Below are 24,479 nucleotides of genomic sequence, written 5' to 3'. Positions count from 1 at the left end.
TGATTAAACTATTAGCGAGCTCAAGTAAGTTACAACAAAAAATCTTGGAGTGATCCGTGATGTCAGTTGAATAAAAAAAATAGTTAATTATACAATAATTGGCATATGTCGAAAGGATTAATTTGTATAAACTTACCTCTGTGGAGAGGTGATGAGTCTAACACTTTGGATTTGTTATCTGTATTGTCCTGTGAAACTACTTCAGCAAATTCAATGTCACCAAGGTGTAAAATTGCTGCTAGCATTCGGTAAACTGTGTCCACTTCTTCTTTTTGAAACCCTATCAACTGTAATCAATGGATTTTATCGATGAGAAATGTTTTATTTGAATGGTTCATATTTGATTCTTGTATATATTTGTCTTATGGATTATGTTTCTCTAATTCAAAATTTTATTTATTAGCTTTTAAATCGGATTATGATAAAGAAAAATGACTATTTTTACCTTAAACGACTCGTTTAATTGATTCCACTTATCAATATTAGACTGAGTATGGACGGGAGAAAGGGATCTCAAATATCGATGTTTGCTTCTGAGGTTTCCATCTAAATAAAAATTTGAAGCTTTCCCACAGCTCTCCAGGCCATCGTAAAGATAATAGAATAAGTGAAAATTGCTTTCACCGCTGCAACAAAATAGTCATAGTTAAAAATTAATTAATTAAACATTTTTAATAAAATAAATCAATGTGTTTTATGCTGGGAACATACTTTGCTTGATGGACAACTCTCGATTGTTCCAATAAGTAGACAGATATCCGTGCTCCAGTCACTTTTCCAGCTCTGGTCATAGTGAGGTCGAGATATTTTCCAAAGCGCGAGCTGTTGGCATTTATACCAGTCCTCGCATTACCAAACGCTTCCATTATTGGATTCACTTGTAGAATTCTTTCTTCAAGATTCCTATTCGGTGCCTACAAGAAAAGTAAATGATTTTATTTATTTTTTTGGGTAGATGACCCATTTTCACACACTATGTATTTGTGACGCTAGGTGCTAAAAAAATATAATTATTATGCTCATATATCTTAACAAGTCTGGGAAAGGACCTTAAATCAATTTTTATTATTTAAATGTAATTATTATATTATATTGGAGTAAGAAGATTGTCACATCAAGGATTCATTCATCTGTCACTGACATCTATGTGCTGTAAGATACAGTATTTAATAGATACTTTTTGGCATGATCGATAGATGGCAGTAGTTTTGTTTATTTTATATAAGAATTCAATATTTTGTAAACGTTCAACAAAATTGTAAAAAATAATTTGATGTTTTGATTTGATATAATAACAACAAAAAATGGCATTTTTATGGAAAACATACCTTGGCTAAGTAAACAAGTTGCTTCAATAATAAATTAGCACTTTCGGTTTTCCCAGCGCCACTTTCTCCTGATATGACAATCGCCTGATGTCTTCGTTGGTGAAGAAGAGCCTGGTGAGCAGCGTCTGCCGCAGCGAAGATGTGAGGTGGGTTATCCGAACGACTTGCACACGAATATCGCTGTTGCTCCTAATTTATAAAAGTAATGGAAATTTGAATGTAAGTTACAAAATAAATGATAATAATAATATATTATTTCATTTTTAAGTATGTTTGAGACTCACATGTGTGCCATAGATTCCCAAATCACTAAATGGATTGACGGCAACTAGTATATCACCGATATATGTATAGATTTGATTTTGATTGTATCGTGTGAGCAACTGCTCCACAATCGATTCTTCCGACAGCTCGTCCAGTGCTGCTAGATCATCCATAAACATTTTCTCAGGTCTTGACTTTCGATCTGACTTTAACTTTCCTCGTTTTGTTGTTGCTTCAGGTTTACGGACAGAACGTCCGTCGGCTCTTTGCCGGGATATTTCTGTTTGGAGTTCCTTCTTCACCTATAATTTTAATAAACAGTTTCAAAATCAATCAATAAAGTGAAAAGTTATAGGTCGAAAATGAAGAATTTGAGGCACTAGCGGAACTTCCAATTCTAGGCCCTCACAAAAATATATCTGTTGGTTATTAATAATAATGAATTACTTACCCTATCTGAGTACTGGTTAACAGCTAAGAGGAGTGGATGCTGCTTCAGTTCCCTGACAAAGGGCCGTTGATCCAAATCTTTGACTAGACATTCCGAAACGAAATCGGACAATAATGGTGTGTACATTTCTGGACGAGATAAGCCTGGGGGCGGATTCCTGGGGATTTGAAAGAGTGCTCTCATCGGGTGAAGCTCACTGAGCGGGGGATCTCCTTCTGCTAATTCTATGGCAGTTATTCCTATTGACCAAACATCACACCTGGCATCATATGAGTGATCTAATTGTTGCTCGCAGGCAATCACCTGTAAAAAAATCATTCAATAAATTATACTGAATATTTAATGCCACGGTGGAGTAGATAGTAGATAGTACACACATCTAAATCCGTGGGTCACAGCTTCAATCCCTATATTATATATTTTCAATTTGTGTGGGCCAAAGGTATTGGGCGAAGTACTAGCAATCATTAAATGATAACTTTTATTCATTGCACAGTGCCCAGAAGACTGTAACTAATTAGCCAACTCTGGCACCTCAATTTCAGTAAAATGTTTGAGCATTTACAACGCTGACCTAAGCAATTCATTATTATTTACCTGAATTGATACATTAGTAATACCTATTCATAAATTACCAGTCAGTAATAGCACACATGCCAATAACAAAAATTTTGTTTATATTCAGGCTGGTGTCATCCTTTTTAAACTTTTCTGAAATTAATGATAATAAATGGTTCTGGGAGACAAATTCAAGTAGTAGTCTACGGTTGCCCCTTGTACTTAAGGATGCGACACCCTTGATGATGTGTGTAGAATACTAACAGAAATAGACTCTATCATTGAACTACTATAAATCTGTAGGTGCTTGAAAACAAGTTAACATTGGTTTTAGTATCCAGAATATTAATCGTATATTAATTTTTTACCTCTGGAGCCATCCAATAAGGTGTCCCCACTGAAGTGTTTCTCCTTGCCATGGTTGCTGCCAGATGAGACGACACTCCAAAGTCAACAAGTTTGATGTTAGCGCCTTCTGTGAGCAGTATGTTGTGCCCTTTGACATCTCGGTGCATGCAATGATTGCTATGGAGGTAGACGAGAGCTTCCACCGTCTCGCGTATGATGTAAGCAATTTGATTGTCTGAAAGTCTCTCACCTCTGTTTCTGAGCCCCTGTACCAGGTCAGTTACAGAGCCACCTGTGCATAGCTAGGAATAATAAAAATGTAATTATTTACATCGCTTTAAATATTAACATAATATTATAATATAATAGTGTTACCTTACTGGAAAACACACCTAATCCTTTAATAATATTCAGTGATTCAAAAACCGAATGTTTTACCAAAACACAAATTTGTGTACAATAATTTTCATGTGTTTGATCAAATGTGGGGAATTGGTAGGCTAGTTCACCACCAATGTGACAATAGTATATAATATTGCATATACCATTGGGTCTATTCTATGCTTATCGACCGCTAAAGTGATAAAGTGAAAAATATTATCAAACTTAGGGTAGGTTTGTATCAAAATATTAGCACTTATTGTAACAATTACACGAAGCCGGTTTTTATTGTTGCAATAAGTGCTATATTTTAACAGCACCTATCTTGCTGCTGTTAAAATATCGCACTTATTGCAACAATAAAAACCGGCTTCGTGTAATTGTTACAATAAGTGCTAATATTTTGATACAAACCTACCCTAAGTTTGATACTATTTATCAATTTAGTGTTCGATAAGTATAGAATAGACCCACATATACCTATAATATGGCATAATAAAAATATTAATAACCATAGTTTGATTCTTGATTTATTCACCACGTGGTCCCTGATATCGTATTGCACTACAAATATTAAATATCTGTGGGTATATACTTAAATGAATATAAATAATAATGAAATCCCAAACTTGCAATATAATAATACAGGCGGCTCTCGTGGTGCAGTGGGTAAGGCGTTGGCCTTCCACCCGAGAGTTCTGGGTTCGATTCCCGGTCATGACAAAAATATTTATGTGTTTTTCTCAAAGCCTGGGTGTTTGTGATTGTTCATAATTACTAACAACCACCTTGTACGAAAAAGCAAGGACATGGTTATTAATAATTCTAAAAAAAAAAAAAAAGCATAATAATACACATAACCCTTGACAGACATAATATTATATTATTTTATCGGCGTACCCTCCCTCTTTTAACAAAAGTAATTAGGTACCTATATGAGAGGATATTAAATTTGTTAAATGTATTTTATGTTTACAAAGTCTATTTGTGACGCGTCCGCATACTTACCACCTTAAATCTTTCGCGTAGGTACCACAGTTTGGAAAACACTGAGCTAGCTTATGTTATAATCATGCTGAAATATTGGATAATAATATTTAGATACTAAAAAATCCCAATTATATTGTGAGAATATTTCTAAATATCGGTAGGTACATGCAATATTGCAATATTATTTTTTCACAAATAATTCTACTCGGATAAATGATCATAGATTCGTTTTTCTTACCTCCATGACAAACCATAGCTGATCATCTTCGGAGGTAGGACCCCTTTTGAGGAAAAGTCCATGAAACGCTGGTATATTAGGATGGTGTGAAAGATCTCGGAAAACTAAGAACTCCTCTTCGATTTCTTCTATATTTTCTGCGATATTTTCCAATACCTGTCGACATTATTACATATATTAAAAAAACGGTATTCCATATTACATCATCATTATTTCTTATTGTCAAGTTTTACCTTTTATAATGAGGTAACAATAAATATTTATAATTAATTGAAAATCATTGTTTCACCGGATATTTGGCACTCATAACGTGTAGCCTTGATTTCGTGTACCAATTTTTCATTCGGCTACTTCCCGTTGATTTCCTTTCTCAATACAATCATAATAATATTCGGTATAATAAATTACTTCGATTGCAGTTAGTTAATTGTATTTATGAGGCTTCTTTATTTCCGTTTTTATTAATAGGCCTTTTGCAATTTTGCATTTGATGTCAAGTTCGTTTTATAGAAGAAGAAAAATAAACATTCAATATCTATATAACACTAATTATTATTATTGATAATATAATAACGCTCAGGGCCGCATTCGTTAGCTAATATAGACATTATATACTCAATGGCAGACATTCGGCAATAGACTAGATAGAGAGGAATAGAATTGGACTGAATTTTGGAAATCACCATGACCCCCACAAAGGGAGGTTGACAGGGCTCTAGCCTGAGGGATCGACCAGATAAGTGAGATAAACGCACATCACAAATTTGCTCTAATCGTAAAAAAAATAGCGGTGGTTGTGGTATTGGATTTTTTGGTTGATACACTGAATATCCTTAATTTTACCTCGAACACCATTTGAAAAACGCGAGAGCGTTAAGAGCGTCACACAACCTTTAACCTTAGTGATAGGTAGGGGGGCCGCCACAGATCCTGGACTTGGGGCCCGCTTCAGGGTGTGGGGCCCATGGAAATCACTATATACTTTTATTCAAATATAATATGATATTTTTACAACTTTGTTTATTTGTTTAATTTTTTATGCGCTTCGTGACACAGGAAAAGTTGATTTAAATGATATTTGAATATAATTTTCTTTGGTAGGTAAGAAGTTTGGCAAGAAGTGAGTTCCGGCACCTTTGTTTAAAAAAAAGCCATCGCAGTAGGCATATTATTTTGCAAAACGATATGGCGATGTAAAATGTATAGCTTTTTATTCGCATTGCCTGATCATAATCCAAACACAGAAAGAGATTTTTCAATGATGAACGCACAATGGACAAATGAGCACAATAAAATAATAAACCTGGTATTATCACAATGGAAAAGGTGATTTATTGTATAACAGCAATGGTCGTGAGTTTTTTTTATTATTAAAAAAAAGAAAACAAAGAACTAATAAAATAGGGAAAATATAAAGAAGACGTATCTAATTTCCTAAATATATTTCTAACGATATATTCTCACTGAAAATGACTGTCTTAGTATTTCTCAAATCTGGCCACCCTAGATCAGGAATGGCGAACTTATGACACGCGTTTAGTAATTTTTATGCTTTGTATTTTAATCTAAAAATATACTGATTTTTTTAAAATTGACTACTACTTTCAACGCTTGTTGTATCGGCGTTCGAACAGATTATATGAAAAACTTGAATACTATTATTCCAGAATGTTATTGGAACTCATTGCCCGATACATTTAATTAAATGAACCATTTGTAAACCACTATTTTCGTCGATGAATTATTAAAATTCGAAAGTAAAACATCGCCTTTCGTAATGGTTTGAATGAACCATGTGTAGATTCTCTTATAGGTACATCGTGTCTCCAGCTATCTTCGAAAAATCTTCAAAATGGCAAATAAATAAATTGACAAAAGACAAACAACAAATATCTCAATAAATTCTGAAATAATATATGATGTATTAAGTGTGTAAATTTTAGTTAATATTACATTACATCATGTTAGATCCTAATAGGATCTGTCATACTTATATTATGAGCCTCCACAGCGTGGACAGTTTTTTTTTATACGAGAAATGGATTTTAGTCACATGCTAAACGTATATGATACTTTTAATCTTTTGTATCGATTGTAAATTTGCAATAAACTCTCGTGTAAAAGCATACGCATTTCGGTTTTCTGTTTTATTTGTCTAACCCGCGACTATTTTTTGTAAAAATTTAGCATTGTCACATTTGTAGAAAAGGTGCGCTATCCCTGCCTTATTGTAAAATGAAATTTAATAACATTAATGCGATCTAGTTCATTCGCTTACCGTTCACAGATACGAATTGGGCTTTTTTTTAAATTATATACCTACTTACGAAAACTAAAGCAATTCACTAATTTCATACAACGTCTATGACATTTTGTTTCGATGGATTATAGCACAGTTTTTTTTAGGGTTGTATTTTGCGATAATCATAGACGAAGATAGGATCTTTTCAAATACTTTATTTTGATGTAGATACAATATTTCTATAGCGTGAAAAAATTGGACATATAATATCTACATGCATCAACCTATCAATATAATCTAATTTTCAAAACTACCAATGACGGCCAGTAGAGTTTGGATGGATGTAATGTCAAAAGAAGAATTAGTTTTACCTTTATAGCAACACGCCGTTTGGACTTCTTGTCTCTCGCCGAGAAGACCTCCCCATAAGTCCCTTCCCCAATGAGACTTTCGAGGGTGAACCTGTCCAAAGGATCAGCAACACTATCCAGTTCCACATGCTGAGAAAGTCCGTGATAAGCCATCGTAGAAGGTGTCCTCCTTCACTCCTTCATCTGAAACAAAACGAAAATATTTTAGTCAAAAAAGGGTGCGTGGACACTAAAGAAAATTTATTATCCTTATATGGTTTTATAAATGAATGTAGGTACAATAGTGATCGTCACGACGATATGGTGATCATGGCTATAATCATATAAATCTATAATCTATTTTGTATTAGGTATAATCTAAAATCACATTCAACATAACACAGTGACACAGATATTAAATTTAAACTACAAATGTTTAATTCTAATGAATATTTAATTTTAGTCATTTTTTCGACTCGGGTTTCCCCTACTATGCGCATTCACCAGTGGCAAATGCACATTGACATGGAAGAAATACGGTTAATTCTCATTCATATTAATTAAGGCTATACCTCAGTTTAGGCATGGTCTAAAAAAATCGTGGCTAGGAGATGCGCGGATTGTGCAAATGACGTGTGCCGAACGAAATATAATTTGTCATATAAATCCAACATGCGTCTATTTAATGTTCTGTTTATTGTTCTATTAGTAACAGTAATAATATATTCATTGACATGTTTTCTTTTTCAAGTAAATGGGTAACGTTTTTTAGTCATCTTTACACGATTTAAGAATTAATACCCCCGTCGCCATCACGAAACAAATTGACGTTTCCACAGCTCAACGTTCGCTCTCCGATTGCCAGCGAGTCCAAAATTTCGTCGCAACTATAGTTGAAAATTATTTGCCGTTTCACTGAAGTACCGTCTTAATACATACAATAAAACAACATGAAAACATCATTAGTAGGTAACACAGCAAGTAGGTATAAGTTATAGTGTTGGAAATTTCAAGAATTTGGAAATACTGGAGAACATTAATTAATATCCACTTTAGCAAGCCTATTAAAATGCAATTACTCATATACAATGAAACTGGGTAAAGTGTTGTATACAAATTAATAATAGGTATTGAGACATATGTGTCCTTAGATATTGGGATTACACTAAAAAAACACGTAAGTACGTACCTATAGTGAATTTTTCTCAATCAGAAAACATTTATTAAATTCGAATTACGAACACTTAAAAATTGGGCTACATCTTACATTGTTTTCGCCGATACTAGGATTAGAATTTAAAATACTAATATCTTTAAACACTGATTTTTCCCAGGATTGAAAATTCAGTGATTGCAATTTTTTATCGTGCAACCAATGCAACACAATAATATTATAAAATGCAACGATTCGCCGATTTTAAATGTGGTGCACGCAATTAGAAACCTTACAGAAAAACATTTTGGCAATTATTACTAGCTCAATGAAAGCAATCGCAACAAAACGAAAAATCGATAAAAACGTGAACAGTGTAGGTAACTCAAGAACAGGTTTATTTTGCTCTATAACAAGATTATAATAAATGTGACCCATATGGGCCATATGTATCGAAGGAGAGGTAAGTATCTACCTATATTATAATTCGTACGACTAACTGAAGCCATAGTATGCGCGCCTTGTAATTATTTATGTATGAAACAGTAAACCTGATTTAAATATTAGAATGGATTCATGGACAAATAAATTCAAACTATGGCATTGTAATGCATAGGTCATAAATTCACGAGTAGGTATGTTTAGAAGACTTCTTATTGACTGATTTTAATTAAAATATATATATAAATATCCATCAATACTTTTTTTTCCAAATTAAACAGAAACAAATTCGGTATACTACATATCCGTTTAAATTAAATTGAATTCGTCTGAAGAAATTCGGTCGTCATTCTTCTTTTGTATTTATTTAGACACACAAACTGTTATTAAATTAGCACTATAGATTTTTTAAACGTGATAGCAGCCATTTTTTCTGATTCCCACCAAAATTGATATTTGTGTTCAGTATTGTTTGGCAAATCATCGTGTAAAGATACACAACTGTACACCGTATACACCTAGGGGCGGCAGGTTATATGAAAGTATGGTGAAGCAGGCTGGTATGGTGAAAAAGTATGATGATGCGGGCTGGTGATCAAGTTGCGGCAAAATTTCTACGTCAACATTATATTATATGGGTACGTTATAATGACCAAAGCAAATCCTCCGTGATGCCCTGATTTTTTTTAGCGCGTCGCTATTTCTCGTAAGTTGTCGGCTATTGTTGGCCTGCTTCATTCGGTTGTATGCCGATTCCTTACCCCCCTTTTTATTTAATACCTCTATGGTAAACACATTATTAAAATTTATTACAACAATAATGAATCTGAAAATATCGATGTTGTTAATCAATGTGTAAATGAAAACCCAGAACAATCAATTACACGTCGTTCTCGAGAACTTGATTTTTCTTATGGCACTATAGTATAGTTAACACAAGAACTTAAACCGAATGACCATGTGGTGTGTTGATATTTTGCTGATTGTGCAACTTGAACAACTTGAAACAGACCTATTATTTCATGAAAAAAGCATCTTCAGCGATGTACCTCATTTTTAATTAAATGGCTTCGTAAATAAGCACAATTGTCGCGTTTGGAGTAATTAAAAGCCATATGCTATTCTTAAAACACCTTTAGATTTACACGAATATAAACAGTTTGGTGTGGTTTATGGTTTGAAGGTGTAATTGGACCGTATTTTTTTGAAAGCGAAAATAGCAATGCAGTTACTGTCAATGGAGAACGCTAAAGAAACATGATTATTGATTTTTCTAGCATGAATTTAGATTGATCTGACCAACTGTTCCAACAAGATGGTGCAGCGTGCCATATAGCCCGTGACACAATCAATTTATTGGGAGTTAAATTAAAAATATTTATCTCTTATTTGATAACCCTGTATTTTATTCTACTATAAAATTACTTTCACCCTGTCTAACACCACGGCCATATGACAAGTACAACGTCGCGCCATAAATTCTAAATAAATCTCACATATTTGCTGATCAGGCATGAGCCAACAGGTCGACCACGGCCGTATTTCTAAGTTGGTAACATAGTATAATTTATTCGCTTATAATTTAGAAATATTCTTTATCTGTATATTATTATCTTGATAATAAATATCAGCCAGAATATTCATTGCACAGTTGTTTTAAAAAAAAAGTTAAGCACACTACAAACTAAAAATTAATTAAGAAGTATATTTAATGGTCTTGTCTTTAAAGACAGGGACTTAAAAATATCCAAATTATAATAATAATAATTCACGAGGCCCTTTGCTCGATCCGAAGTCGACTCGAATTATTAATTTTGAGTAGTCATTTTGGAAAAATATTATTATCTATCCAAAACCGAAGACGATTCGGATTTTTATCGGATATTCAGATGTTGATGGAGAGTAATTGTACTAGCGTGATTGATAGATGACTTGTATCCTTGTATCGTTCGATAATAATTGTCACATTTCCTTATGGTTCCTTTTATTTGTGCAACAAGACAAACTCTGACAATGTCCAATCCTTTGACCGTCTGTCATTTCTCCATACAAGATGTCAGATATTATTAACGGCGATTTTCTACGACGCATATGACGCAATCAATTCAATAGAAAATTTAAAATGGGGCCTCGAAACAGTTTAAACCGGTCATACGATTATTATACTACCATCTTAAACATATGCGTATTTCTCACAAACTGTTTAATACAATAATACCCAAACTACAACAAAATTCCAAAAATACAATTCAATCAGATACAAAAAAAAATCCACTACTATTTTGTGTCTGTAGTTGATTGTAAATAAGTGATTCTTTTCTACTGCATTATCGATTGCTAGCATTAGTTACATTTTCTGTCGATAGATGTAACTATATGTCATCACTGGCATCTTCAATAATAATTATTTTTAGTTAGTGATTCTAGATCTAGAAAATAGATAGATAATTGATATTTTTACTATGTACGTTGGTAGTTTTATCGTGGAGATCCCAAAATCACTCAGTGATATTATGCAATATATTATAAATGTTAGTTATTGTCCCCTAAAAAAATTGGTATTATTTGTACTGGTATTTGACCAGCGCTCGAAATGGAAAAGTTTACGAACCGGAGCGCTCGAATATTTTCTGAGGTTGATAACATGGTTATCAAATTTTATGGGTATTTTATAAACATAAGTGTGCTAGATTTTTTGTTATATGGCATATCTAGCTCAGACAATCAAAATATTTTAACCACGAGACGAAGCGATAACTAACGGCGCTCCGGTGCGCTCCGGTCCATTTCGAGCCCTGTATTTGACCCGTTCCTTCTGATTTGTTTATGTGCTGACATAATTATGTAACTTCGGACCTGAGAATATCTGTCTCTAAGTCATATCGGAATTATCCGTAAAGTTCTTCACGGTACCTATATTCTCTTAGTTTGCAATACCTCAATTTCAACAACATTCTCTTCATTATCTCCGTCTCGAATGTTGTTAGTTTTGATTGATTTCTGAGTAGCTTAACTAACTTGTATCAAATCAACACCTAGCTTTAATAATTAAGTAGAACAAATAATTGAACATTCTTCGCACGTCCCAGGGCGCATCGGCGCACACTTTGATAAACCATTTATTTATTATGCTACCAAAAGTTCGAAAGTCGATAATTTAGGTATTTAGAGTTAACAACGGATTATGTAAATATGACGTATGCTTGAAACAAACAATAAAGTCCATCCGATATTTATAGAACATATACATACATATACACGTAAAGCACAAAAAAATTAGCATTATGCCAGATTTTAGAGGACATGTCAAATTTCAAATTGCAATCACTAATTTATTTCGACATATACTAACGTTTGGCAGTAACACCTGATAATATTATGTATTCTTGTTTTTAGCCCGTATAAATGCAGATCGATTTTTCACTTTTAATCTTTCAAAAGAGTCACAATCAATCATGTTAAAAATCCTTTTTCATATTATAATAACAATAAAAATGAAGCTGATAATAATGTACTCATTAATTTATCAGCAAAACATTTCGCATCGCGGTTTCATTCATACCAAGCTCACACTAGTACTAAAATATTAACAATCGCATAATTTTCTAAATATCAGTACCTGTCTATTGATTATATTTTCTAAAAAATGACAGTACGTAGGTATAATCTTTTATATATTTACCAATTCAACCCAGTTGAAAATGTTCTTGAATCGCAATGTTGTAAATATTGCAAGAGTCCGATATGCTATTTATTGATTTTTTGAGCATACACCTAGTTAAAATTTTCTTCTAAATTATTATAGTCAGTTAGGTAGAATTTATAAATAATATAATTTATGACCACGCCATGTTGTTATTATTAGACATAGATACTTTCTATTAGAAATTCAGTGCATCATTTTGATTGACTTTTATTATAGGAATAACAAGACCACTGGGCGGGAATACAATAACCAGCAAATAATAAATTGTCAATTTCAATGTTATAAATTTACGGCCCAGTTGTTGGTCGTATAATAATATAAAGTATCGTAGAAAGTGTCATTTTTCTTTAGTTAAAAAATACATTTAGATTAATAACAAAAATATCTGTAATACTATAAAATGCCGTTAAAATCAATGAGTGTTATTCGTTGCAGCGACTGCGATTTCTCGAACCAAATCAATTCACGAGTCGAAACCCCGGCAAGAGAATTTAATAATAAGCAACCTGCCGTTATAATAATTATTATCGCCGAATCACTGATGGAATATGCTTGTAGTTTTGACTCTTTATAAGCTTATTATGTCGGCACATTTTTGACCATATGGCCTCCTATTGAAAAGCTTAAATGAGTGCTGTCATCACAGGTTTTTTTGACCATTTAATCGTCTATCTGTTTGCTTTGTACGCCGATATTAAATTTGGTTATGCACGAGCGCAGATATAATTAGTAGGTAGATACCTATTATACGTATATAACCAAAGCTTAGCAGCAGTCGCAACTAAAATTCAATAAGTCAGGCATACTGGTATATTATGTTAATGCCTTCTTTATTACACAGTTGTATTGCGATATTTATTATTGTTGAGCGTACCAGTGTATTATTATAATGTTTTCTTAAGTTTTAATCACGATGTACATCTAAACATTGTCTGATAACAACGTGTACACTCCAGACACTGAATGATTTGCTGGTGAGATATCCTAAGACAGAAACTATTAAACCATCTTTTAGTGCCTAAACATAAAATAAAATTCAAAATTGTGTGTAGATTTCTCAGATGGGTCAATTTTTTTTGATCATGCCCGATTCTAATAAGATCATAATATTATTATAGGCCTCCACAGGTTTTTTCAGCCTGATTTTTGTTTTTACGGGAAATGGATATTAGCCGTTTGCTCAATCTATTAGGTCCATAATCTGACTCAAACACAAATTGAAATACAGTAATATATTATATATTTTCCAGAACCAGGATTCGAACCTTGGACCCACGACCCCGTCGGAGCCCGTCGGAGCCCGTCGGCCATCATGGGGTCGAGTATTATAGTCATCAGATTCAAGTACATTCGTATTTTTTGTTTCATGTAGGTAATATCGATGTTTTTGGATCACAGTGGCCTAACTACAAAAATGCATGTTTTGAGTTAGCCATGGTTTCGATAATGCCGTAATCATAATGTTTATTGGTGACACAAAGCTCTATATCGTACATATAGCCATTTACAAAATCATTTGCATTTATCTCAAAATTGTGTTATTGTATCATGTGATCCTAATATTATTATTAGTTCTTTTTTATGACTCTTTCGATATATTGCCTGTGCGCCGATAAGCCACATCTGAATGTTAGAAATAAAGATAGTTATGCTAAAACGTTTTTCACATAAACAAACGATACATTATTTTATAAAAATATAATATTTTTAAATATACTTTATATAAACGATAAAATTTGTAATATAATTATTATCTCAAACAGAGCATGCTCAAAAAAGTTTTAGTACTGCGTACTCATAAAAACTGCACTGCTTCTAAATAAAATACATACTTCAATATCGCATGATATTGTCGATCAGTGGTGAAAATATTTCAACTAATATACCTACATAAAACCTTCCTTTCACCTTTGCCCGCATGATGCAAAGGTTTATCGTTGCATACTGAACGTGATGAATCTTTCAATTTGCAAATAACGAGAACCATTTTCAGTCAATGGTACCGTACCACATGTAGGTAGGTACGAATAGACTATATAGATGTTATAGTCAAATTGAAAGGTCGAGATTTCTCGGGAAATAATGAGGAAAATTGACTTTCGTAGAAATATTGAATGAAAATTTCGAGATAACCAGGAATATACAAAAAATGTGAGATTCTTATGACTGTAGGTAATGTCTGTTGAAGGAAGTTGACACAATTTGCTCGCGATAAAGAAAGATTTCTCAATCTGTCGAGAAATCAATAAACCAATTTTGAATTCTCGAGAATCAAATATTCTTGAATTCGAGAAAAACAATTTGCAATGTGATTAAATAAAAATCTTGTCATTGTTTTACTATTTTTACAATGTTTTTCTCGCGCGGTTAAATTACCTAAGTACATACTTTTAAATAAACGTCTATAATGTATACCAAGCAGGCATAATAAAAACAAACTGACTAATCTGAATAATAAAATTAAGATTGCAACGCTTATTTTTAGACATTGACTTTCGCACATAATCTTATATTGAAACTGCTAATCTCGATATAAAAACGTTTTTCGTATGTTGATCATACTTGTATATTTAAAATTGACTTTCTCGGTGATTATATTAAGACGTTGATTACATATTGTAAACCATAAAAAAAGATAAAATAATAGAGTGAAGGTCTTTACGATACAATAATAATAATTAAAGTGAGTTTCGAAAATAGGCGCAGATTCTTTACTACAAAACATTGTTTTCCAATCGTTGAAACTTTTTTCATAGCACCAAAATTATATATTTAATGATGAATTTATATTTTAGGAATACGTATGTACTGACACATTGTAAATAACCAAACCTAAGTAACCCAGTATAAATAATTTAATTATTCTGTTATTCAACACCTGTTGGGGTTTTCCTTAATTTCTGTTTAGTTTTTCGTGAATCATATTGCCAATTGTGGTAAATGCATGGTTTCACTGTGGCGCCTGTAGCGAAAAGAATAGCAAGGTGAGGCGGGAGATATGACTACACCAGTGTCCAGTAGCGAAGGTTGGAGGTAGGCTGTTAAGATCCGCCGTAAATAGTGCACATTAAACTTTATTGGTCATACGTATTTGTTTTTATTGAACTAAGACTACAATTTACAGATGATGTTGGTAAGTTTTTAAAAATCAATTAAACTCTGCCTAAACCAAACCATACTGGTTTTAGTATACTTTGGGTGATACGACAAAATTGTGCACACTTTTTCATTTATTATTATTTGTTTTCGTTGGATTAATAATACATATTACGCACACTGTTGGTTCATTTTTTAAATTCATTAACCATACTATAATAGATAAAAAATATTATGTTATCTATAAAACATCCAAAGTCATGTATGATTTAATTGCATAATTTTAGATATTTTATAGATAGACGAGTATTTTTAAACTATTGTCTATTATGGCTTGGTTCCCAGGGTTTAACTGTACTTTAAAAAATAACCAACACCATCTGTAAATTGTAGTCATTTTGCAATGAAGACAAATAGGTATGACTGACAAAGTTTAGTGTACACTATTTATGGCGGATCTTAACAGCCTACCTACACCCTTCGCCACACAGTACACAGCCTTCTTAGTGGCGCCCGTTGAAAAACTACCACCTGGGTGCACGCAGTTTGGTTGACAACGACTCGGATACGAACTAGAGTAACCAGAACTAAAAACAATATGAAGATGTGATGATACATACTTACTCAGATGATGTTTCAAACTGCGTAAAACGTGATAGTCTATTCGCTCGTAGCATCCCGCTGCATCATCGAGACGTCTTTAAAGCCAATGACAGACCAACACGGTGGCCAAAGCATGGTTGCGTGGAGTTTTGCTTTTATGCGCATCTCACACGGATACGACAGAAGAAGAATTAATTATCTTGCTTACCATACTTCCATATTTATAATATATAACTAGACATCGTATAATATATAAACATATTTTAGAGACATTTGTAGACATATTATAATATGTACTATTACTCTACTAAGTATACAATTTAAGTAGGTAGCATTTTCTTAATATGTTTATTTATTTATAATGAAATTATACCACTTGTTATTTGAACAAGGAATTTGTTTATAATTTTCCCACTTCTAACAGCTAGTCTAACGTATTTATTGTAAGCAGAAAATTGCCATATGAAATAATTGCCATCAGTTATCTTTGTATTCTAATTTCAAACTCGATGAGCTCAATGCTAACAAATTGTATTTCAACAAAAAAGAAGAACCTAGGCCATTATGTATCAAATTATCACGAATTTGTCTCGAATTTTAGATAGTGTAACCCAAAAATAGCTAGAGTACAACCAAATGACAATGGTCTAATTACGCTGATGTCAAATAATTCGTTTGACATTGTTAGCCATGCTTTTGATATAATGATCTTTTTTTAATAATGACAGTTTGACGACGTTGTAAGTAGGCCTGCACTGAAATCGACATTGCGTCAATTATTTTTCTTCGTGGACGACCGAATGAACTAAATATTTACCGCTGGAAAATTATGATCGAGTTTTTAGGTTAACGGGAAGTATGCTTTTATCTACTTTTCTTTTTGGAAGACACAAAAGATATCAATGAGTGTCACTTGCACTCTATTCTTTTCTAGGACCTCATTAATAATGGTGATGAATTGGGAGCTAAAAACATAAATATATATATATATATATTTGACCATAAATTAATTTTTTTATGTAAAAAATAGCAAAACTGCGAGCCAATAAAATAATATGTGAAATTATTGGTAGATTTATGTATTCAAACCAAATTATCACGTTTACAAACGGTCCAGTTGTGTGGTACTTTACAATATATTTTTTTATTATACCTATAGCATTCGGTATTTACAACATCTGAAGAATCTGAAATTTATTATGTCTTCCGAAAGCCATCCGAGACTGGTACACTACGGGTTCTAGTGACTCGGAATCACAGATAGAGTATCCCGTAACTTTACAAACAGTGACAAGATTTGAGTGTAATACGCACTTCGTATTAGTGTATTAGTAAATGCCAGGCGCGTGATTGGCTGATTTCATCAAATAATTCAAAAAAATGTATTCCAAATTGCAAGGTTACGTGGAGGGTGGTATACCACCAGGGAACTCAGAAATAATGGGAACTGAAATACATAACGGGTAAGGCGAACCAGGTAACCGACTCGAGTAGGGAAGAACCCGGGTTAAACTTACACACGTGTTAAGAATACGTTTTACGTCGAATACTAAAAACTGCTCTCGGTTTATGCATTTACGCTCATTTAATGTTGGTGTATTACACACACTATTGCACGTGCATAATGCGTGCTTCATTTTCGTAGGACACTCACACATTCAAAAGCCTGCATCAAGATGCGGCGTATTGAATATAGCCTATCGGTATTCTATTATTATCTGTTCTGTGTATACCACCCTCGCCACGGAGTGTCCCTCGCACAGTACTACAAGAGCTCTCTACTCGTTACAGAGTTGAAATAGCAAGAGCGCACAATGTGGCTATCACATAACAGATTAATAAATAGAATTCCGATAAGCTATATTCCAATACACTACATTTTGACGCAGGGTTTTGAATGTGTGAGTTTCCTACGAAAGTGAACCACGCATTATGGACGTGCAATAGTGTGTGTTGCAACCTTCAATACACCAATATTAAATGAGAGTCAATGAATAAACCGAGAGCAGTTGTCAGTATTCGGCGTATGACGAATTCTTGACACGTGTTTAAGTTTATCCCGTATTCTTCCAAGCTCGATATCGGTTACCTGCTTCTCCACGCCCGTTAGCCCAGTCGCACATTGAAAATCGTCTCGTCCGGGATAATAGTCATAAATCAAAACTGAGGGCAATATGCAACTTTCTTATGTGCGTATAGCACGGCACTGAACTCGCCAAGCTAAAATGAATGACGAAGTGCGAAATTTTGGGATTATACCTGCGCTGCATGTCGGGTAAAAATAGTTGCATGTGCCTCCAGATGTTTTTTTTTTTCAAACTAAAAAGTCGCATTCGACCAATCTGCGGAGCTCCATTTGGCAACGTGTGTTTTGTGAATAATGATGATGTCACTTCGACGTATTTGACACGTTGCGGGCGAGACGAGTTTTGATGTGAGAGCCGGCTGTTGGACAATCTACTGAAGACGGAAAATGGTCTACAGTAGCGAAGAAGAAGCGACCAGCGGCTGTCCGTGGCATCTTAGGCGGAGGAGTGAAGGGGAGCGATGTAGTTAAAAACTACCACTTCTACCCATTTCACCCAGAGACGTCTGCTGCGGATATGTCTAATTATTTAAAAAAAACTTGCAAATTGTAACGCCGAATTTACAATTGCAAAGCTAAAGTCAAAAGGGGACTACGCATCTTTTAAGATAGGGATCCCTGTTAAACTGAGTACGTTGATTCTAAAGCCTGATAATTGGCCACGTTACTCATTCATTAAAGAATGGGTGTCAAAAATTGAAACACCACGGCTGCCATCCAGCTGACTTAACAATGAAAATAATAATTGCCCAAGGCAATTATTGTTCTACTACCAAAATGTACGTGGCTTAAAGACAAAAGCTGTGATTTTTTGAGAAATGTTTTGGCTGACGACTATGATGTCATAGGGTTAACTGAAACATGGCTTAATGACAGTGTTTTTAATCGCGAATATTTTGGAAGTGAGTACTTAGTCTTTAGGAGGGATCGAGATTCCGGCGCAGGCCACAGGCAGGGTGGAGGCTGTCTTTTGGGGGTTAGAAGCATGGAGGGGTTGAAGGCCGAACGTGTCCATGCTTTAGAGACTCCAAATGAGGACCTTTGGGTGAAACTAACCTGTGATGGAGTCACTATTTACGTTTGTGTTGTATATTTTTCTCCAGCCAGTGACGTGGAGGTGTATAAAGAGAATATGCTATCTAGTGTCAACTTGATTGGAGACAGAAGTATTATTGTGTTGGGAGACTTTAATCTAACTTCAGCGCGCAACGGTGAAAGGGTCAATAGTGACCTGGAATTTATGTGCGCTGTTTTTGGATTTTCTCAGTACAATGATATTTCTAACTCTAGTAATGGGCTTCTGGATAGGGTATTCAGCAACATCAATTTGTCAGTTTCCCGATGCATGTCCCCTCTTGTACGGGAGGATGACTATCATCCAACTTTGGTTTTTGTGCTCAGGTTTCGGTCGATTCGCCCGCTGCGAACTGACATACCCTCACATGAAACCGATCGGTGCAGGGGATGGAAGCTTGAAGGTGGAAACTTCGAGCTACTTTACTCATTAATGAGTGAAGTAGATTGGAGTGAGTTGCTCGGGATTTGTGATGTAAATGAGGCGGTACAATTCTTTTATAATACTGTATATAATGTGTTTGATGAATGTTTTTCAAGGAAGTCGCCATGTCGTGGTGGAAGGCGATACCCGAGGTGGTTTTCTCGAGAGATTATTGGGGACATTCAGATCAAGCATTGCTATCACAAAGCTTGGAAGGCTGAGCATGGTCAACGCGACTATGAAATGTTTAGCCTTTATCGCTTGAGAGTGAGGCAAGATGTTCGAATGGCCTATCGAACATATATGGAATCGGTAGAAGATTGCATTAGTGAAAATCCCAAATCGTTTTGGGATTATATTAAATCATTAAGAAGGGATGGCGGGTATGCCGATTCGATGAGTTGGAAAGGCGAAAAGGTGACCGGACATGGAGTAGCAGAAGCATTTGCTGGTCACTTCAGGTCTGTCTACGCAAGTAGTATTCCTTATTTGGATGTTGCCTCTGCGTCAAGACAGCCATCATGCGGTGCCCAGTCCATTGATATTTTTCCAGTTGATGAGAGTGATGTGTTAAAATTTATTATAAAACTAAAAAATACTCACTCTTTGGGACCTGATAACGTCCCTACATTTTTTTTAAAGGGGTGTGTTGATTTTGTCAAAGGCCCACTTGCATATATTTATAATCTTACAATGGAGACAGGTATCTTTCCGGAAACGTGGAAGATGTCGAAGGTTACTCCAATCCATCAGAGTGGTACAGAGTCATCGGTGGAAAATTACAGGCCGGTAGCTGTTCTCTCTGCACCAGCAAAAGTTCTAGAGATGATCATGCACAACATGATTTCTCCAAAAATTGAGTCATTTATAATAAATGAACAGCATGGATTTAGAGCAGGCCGATCAACGGAAACTAACCTGATGGTATTTACCAATTATGTGTCATCGGCCCTGGATAGAGGTCACCAGGTTGACTGTTCTTACAATGACTTCTCGAAAGCATTTGACAAAGTCGATCATGATGTCCTGATGGAAAAACTCCAACTTATTGGATTGTCTGATCGATTTTTGAAGCTATTCGGGAGTTATTTTAGGAACCGTCAACAATACGTATCGTACGGCCTTTATCAGTCACAGACCTTTAACACATTTTCTGGTATCCCTCAGGGCTCAAACTTAGGGCCGTTGCTGTTCATCAATGACATAGCATTGGTAATAAAAAATGCTATGTTTTTGTTGTTCGCTGATGACTTGAAACTCTTTTTGGAAGTTGTCACCTTGGACGATTGTCGTCAGCTCCAACTTGATATAGATAATATATTAGATTGGGGCAGGCGTAACAAACTAGAATTCAATATTGATAAATGCAATCTTTTGTCGTTTACCAGAGCCTCAAAAGTGTTGTTCTTCCAATACTCGATGCATGGCAGAGTTCTGTCACGAATATCATCTGTAAGGGATCTTGGCATTACGTTTGAGAGTAAATTGACATTTATTAGCCATAAAGTTACCATTTGTAACAAGGCGCTTAAAATGTTGGGCTTCGTCATGCGTACTTCCCGGGTCTTTTCGGATGTTACGGTATTAAAACTTTTATTTAATTCTTTAGTTCGAAGCAGACTTGAGAGTGGGTCTATTGTTTGGGCACCGCATCATTTGAAGTATGGCCTTATGGTGGAGAGGGTTCAGAAGAAATTCTTGAGACTCCTTTATTTGAGGTTGTACGGATACTATCCGTGGCTTTATCCAATTGACTTTCTCTTAGGCATGCTTACATACTGTAGTTTGCAATTTAGAAGAAATCTTTATTTAGCTATGTATTTTTTTCGACTTATACGAGGTATAAATGAGAACTCTGCCATTCTGGGCAGTGTTGACCTGTGTGTCCCTGATAACTATCTTAGAAATAGAGAACATCAGTTGTTTATTCTCCCAAGGTGCAGAACCAACCTGCCACTGGTAATGCCAATTGGGAGGGCGATAACTATGTTCAACGAAATTGCTTCGGGTGTTGATATATTCCACCTACGTGAGGATGAGTATAGGTGGACGTTATTTTATAAATTTTTAAAATAGGGTCTGCTTAACTCATCCGGTGTATTTCCATGTACCTATATAATTAATATTTTTGTATGTACATATTTGTTTAATAACATATTATCTATCTCTTTTTTATGTCATGTTGTGAACGTCTTAAACTTATAATTTGTAATGTCCACAATATGTAAAAATAAATAAATTGAAATAAATTGAAATTATTTCTGAATTCCCTGGTGGCCATGTACTAAAATACTGAATGAATGATTTAACCGTTTGCTATGCTATATTGGTTAACATGTGATATTTTCATCGTAGGTTATAAAAATGTTAAACGATATAATATAATAAAATAATAATATACATAGAGAGAGAGACATACGGAGCAGGTACTTAGTTACAGATCGGTTGTCTGAGTATAGATATTAAGCAAGTTATTACTGGATAATTATTTTTTTTCGTTGCGCAGAGTAAATTTCAAAACTAATTGTTTAGTTTTGATATGCTTTGCTGTTTACGCAAATCTCATACGATTAAAAATCTTTTATGGTCAAATTGGCAGTAGTCAAGCCGTTACCGATCGACGATCACATACTATAACATCACTCACTCATATTTCCGTCATGCATCACGTTATATTGATGGTGCCGGCTAGCCTCAGGCTAAAAAAAACTTTAAAAGTGAACCATCAAAGCATAACCTATGAGAGCTATTATTCGATACGAAAATAAGAGAAAATCGCCCCAAATGATCGAGTAAAGTGTAACAATCGGTCTCATTTGAATATGAAAGGCGCGGTGCATTTTATTAATGCAAGATTTCCGATCATTCAGGCGGATAAAGCCATTGTTAGGTTCTACATTGTTCCTGTCATCCGGTTACAAAACTACCGACATTTTTGTTTTTGTTTTGAAAAAGGAACTAAAGCATTTTCACGGATTGACACAGAGATATAATAAAAGTGGCGTACACAAATAAGTGATTCTATCGTTACGATTTTAACAGCAATTTTATTAATAGATTAACTGATTAACTGGGGACTGGGATAATATATATGTCACAGTTACGTTTTAAAAAGTAAATTCACTGCCAATTCTATGCCAATAAATCTATACCAATTAAAATTTGAAATTATCTCGTTCTAGTTATAGATACGTGTTAATATAATTATTAACATAAAAGTAATATTTTTCATAAATTTGTTTTCATATATCTATACATACCAATAAAAATCTAAATAAATCTCAATAAATTAACACTGTTTTCATAATTGAATTATCATACATTGTGATAACTATATCTATACGACTACAGGCGTATAACAAAATAACGTGTGTATAATATGTACCCACTACATATTTAGTTATTGGAATGAATATGTAAAACTACTGATTTAAGCTTTCATGAAAAAATACATCCATATTTTTTTGTTAATAATTCAGTGTTAACAACCGTACTTTCATTAGGTACAATATTGCACCTGCTATAATTTTTATTGCACATAAAATGTGTTATAATTTATTTTATGCTAAAATGCTATGATTTTGAAGAATTTAATACGCCAAAATAGCTATGAAAACGTAATGTTTTTTAATAGCAATATTAAAAAAACGCCCACAATACATAAAGTACCCTCTTCGGAATAATCATAGACTATTATTCTATGAATCAGGAATAATCCCGATGTATCAATAGCCTACAGTTATGTAAACACAATAAACGGAAAAATAGAGTGATTATATTAGTCACTCAAAAGATGACAAAATTCAAAAGGTCATCACGATACTCAGCCATGAGGGAAAGACTAAGAAGAAGATTATTTCTAAGAAAATCCTGCGTTCACATTTAGTATCGATAAGATTCTCAAAATCGTCCAAAGACACAACTAAAGGTAATTATTTTATTTTGTCATTGAGCTGCGCCCTAAAGAATCGGTTAGGTTAGTTACGTTATGTATTTCGGTCGGTTGTGTGTCACTGCTAGAACGCCACTGCCAGAAACCTAACTGCGGAAGAATGCGAATAAATTGATTGCACAATTTGCATGGCACAGTTTTTTTGTTTGCTTTTTGAAATGACAAATGCCTAATTTAAATCCATCCTGGATTTAAATAATTAAGCGTTTACGCTTTCTAAACAACCATAATACATCATTTTATGGCGTTAATTGATTGAGGCAACTAATCGGTCGATCTACGATTGTTTTTTTACAATAATTACAATATCTGATAGCCACCAGCTATGCATAATGAATATTCCCGCGAAAAGTTTGAGATAAATCTTTGTTGGAGAATGGTTTTTTTGATTTGTGAGCGCTCCATCATTGCAGCATCCCAAAATAACAAGTAGGTACCTACTTCATCACCAAATTTTTCATTGAATACGACAAAATTCTAATCTCTTATACTCGTATATTAAGTTCTAACGTGTAAATACATTATGTAGATACGCAATGCAGAGAGGAAAGTGATTGGAGCAACTGAAATGTCGACCCTTAATCGGCAGAACAACGTAAGCGACAATTCATAAATTTTAGAGGAGAAGGTTTTTTTTAAATTATTTCCGTAATTAGTTCCAAAAATGAATTCTGTTAATGTGGTTAATAATAATTGGTTACTGCCTATACGGAAATTATAAAACAATTGCATTAGTGCTTTTAGTTTTCGAGATAGTGGCGGTAACGCTGTTTTGCTTATGTCTATGACACGAT

The 24,479-nt window shown here is 34.1% G+C and overlaps 1 protein-coding gene across 2 annotated transcripts in view; it reads right to left on the bottom strand.

The window, feature by feature from the left end:
• Positions 1–24,479, bottom strand: part of LOC147072056 (myosin-IIIb-like) — a 78,328-nt gene that overhangs the window by 12,394 nt on the left and 41,455 nt on the right. Inside the window, exons 1-10 of one of the 2 annotated variants that reach the window (XM_085947831.1) lie at positions 8,340–8,676; positions 7,172–7,354; positions 4,559–4,714; positions 2,970–3,251; positions 2,044–2,346; positions 1,613–1,894; positions 1,329–1,517; positions 712–914; positions 446–626; positions 137–287 (exon numbers count right to left, since the gene is read on the bottom strand). In XM_085947831.1, coding sequence (XP_085803957.1) covers positions 137–287; positions 446–626; positions 712–914; positions 1,329–1,517; positions 1,613–1,894; positions 2,044–2,346; positions 2,970–3,251; positions 4,559–4,714; positions 7,172–7,324 — 1,900 coding nt within the window. In that variant the 5' untranslated portion in view covers positions 7,325–7,354; positions 8,340–8,676. Of the gene's footprint in view, positions 1–136; positions 288–445; positions 627–711; positions 915–1,328; positions 1,518–1,612; positions 1,895–2,043; positions 2,347–2,969; positions 3,252–4,558; positions 4,715–7,171; positions 7,355–8,339; positions 8,677–24,479 lie in introns of those variants that run through there. The other variant, XM_085947830.1, reaches the window with a different exon arrangement.

Source organism: Rhyacophila brunnea, unplaced genomic scaffold (assembly GCF_057557595.1).
Source record: "Rhyacophila brunnea isolate RB1 unplaced genomic scaffold, BYU_Rbru_1.0 scaffold_2, whole genome shotgun sequence".
NCBI lineage: Eukaryota > Metazoa > Arthropoda > Insecta > Trichoptera > Rhyacophilidae > Rhyacophila > Rhyacophila brunnea.
The sequence above is the reverse complement of the archived record's forward strand: the minus strand, read 5'-3'. Positions and strand labels throughout refer to the sequence as shown.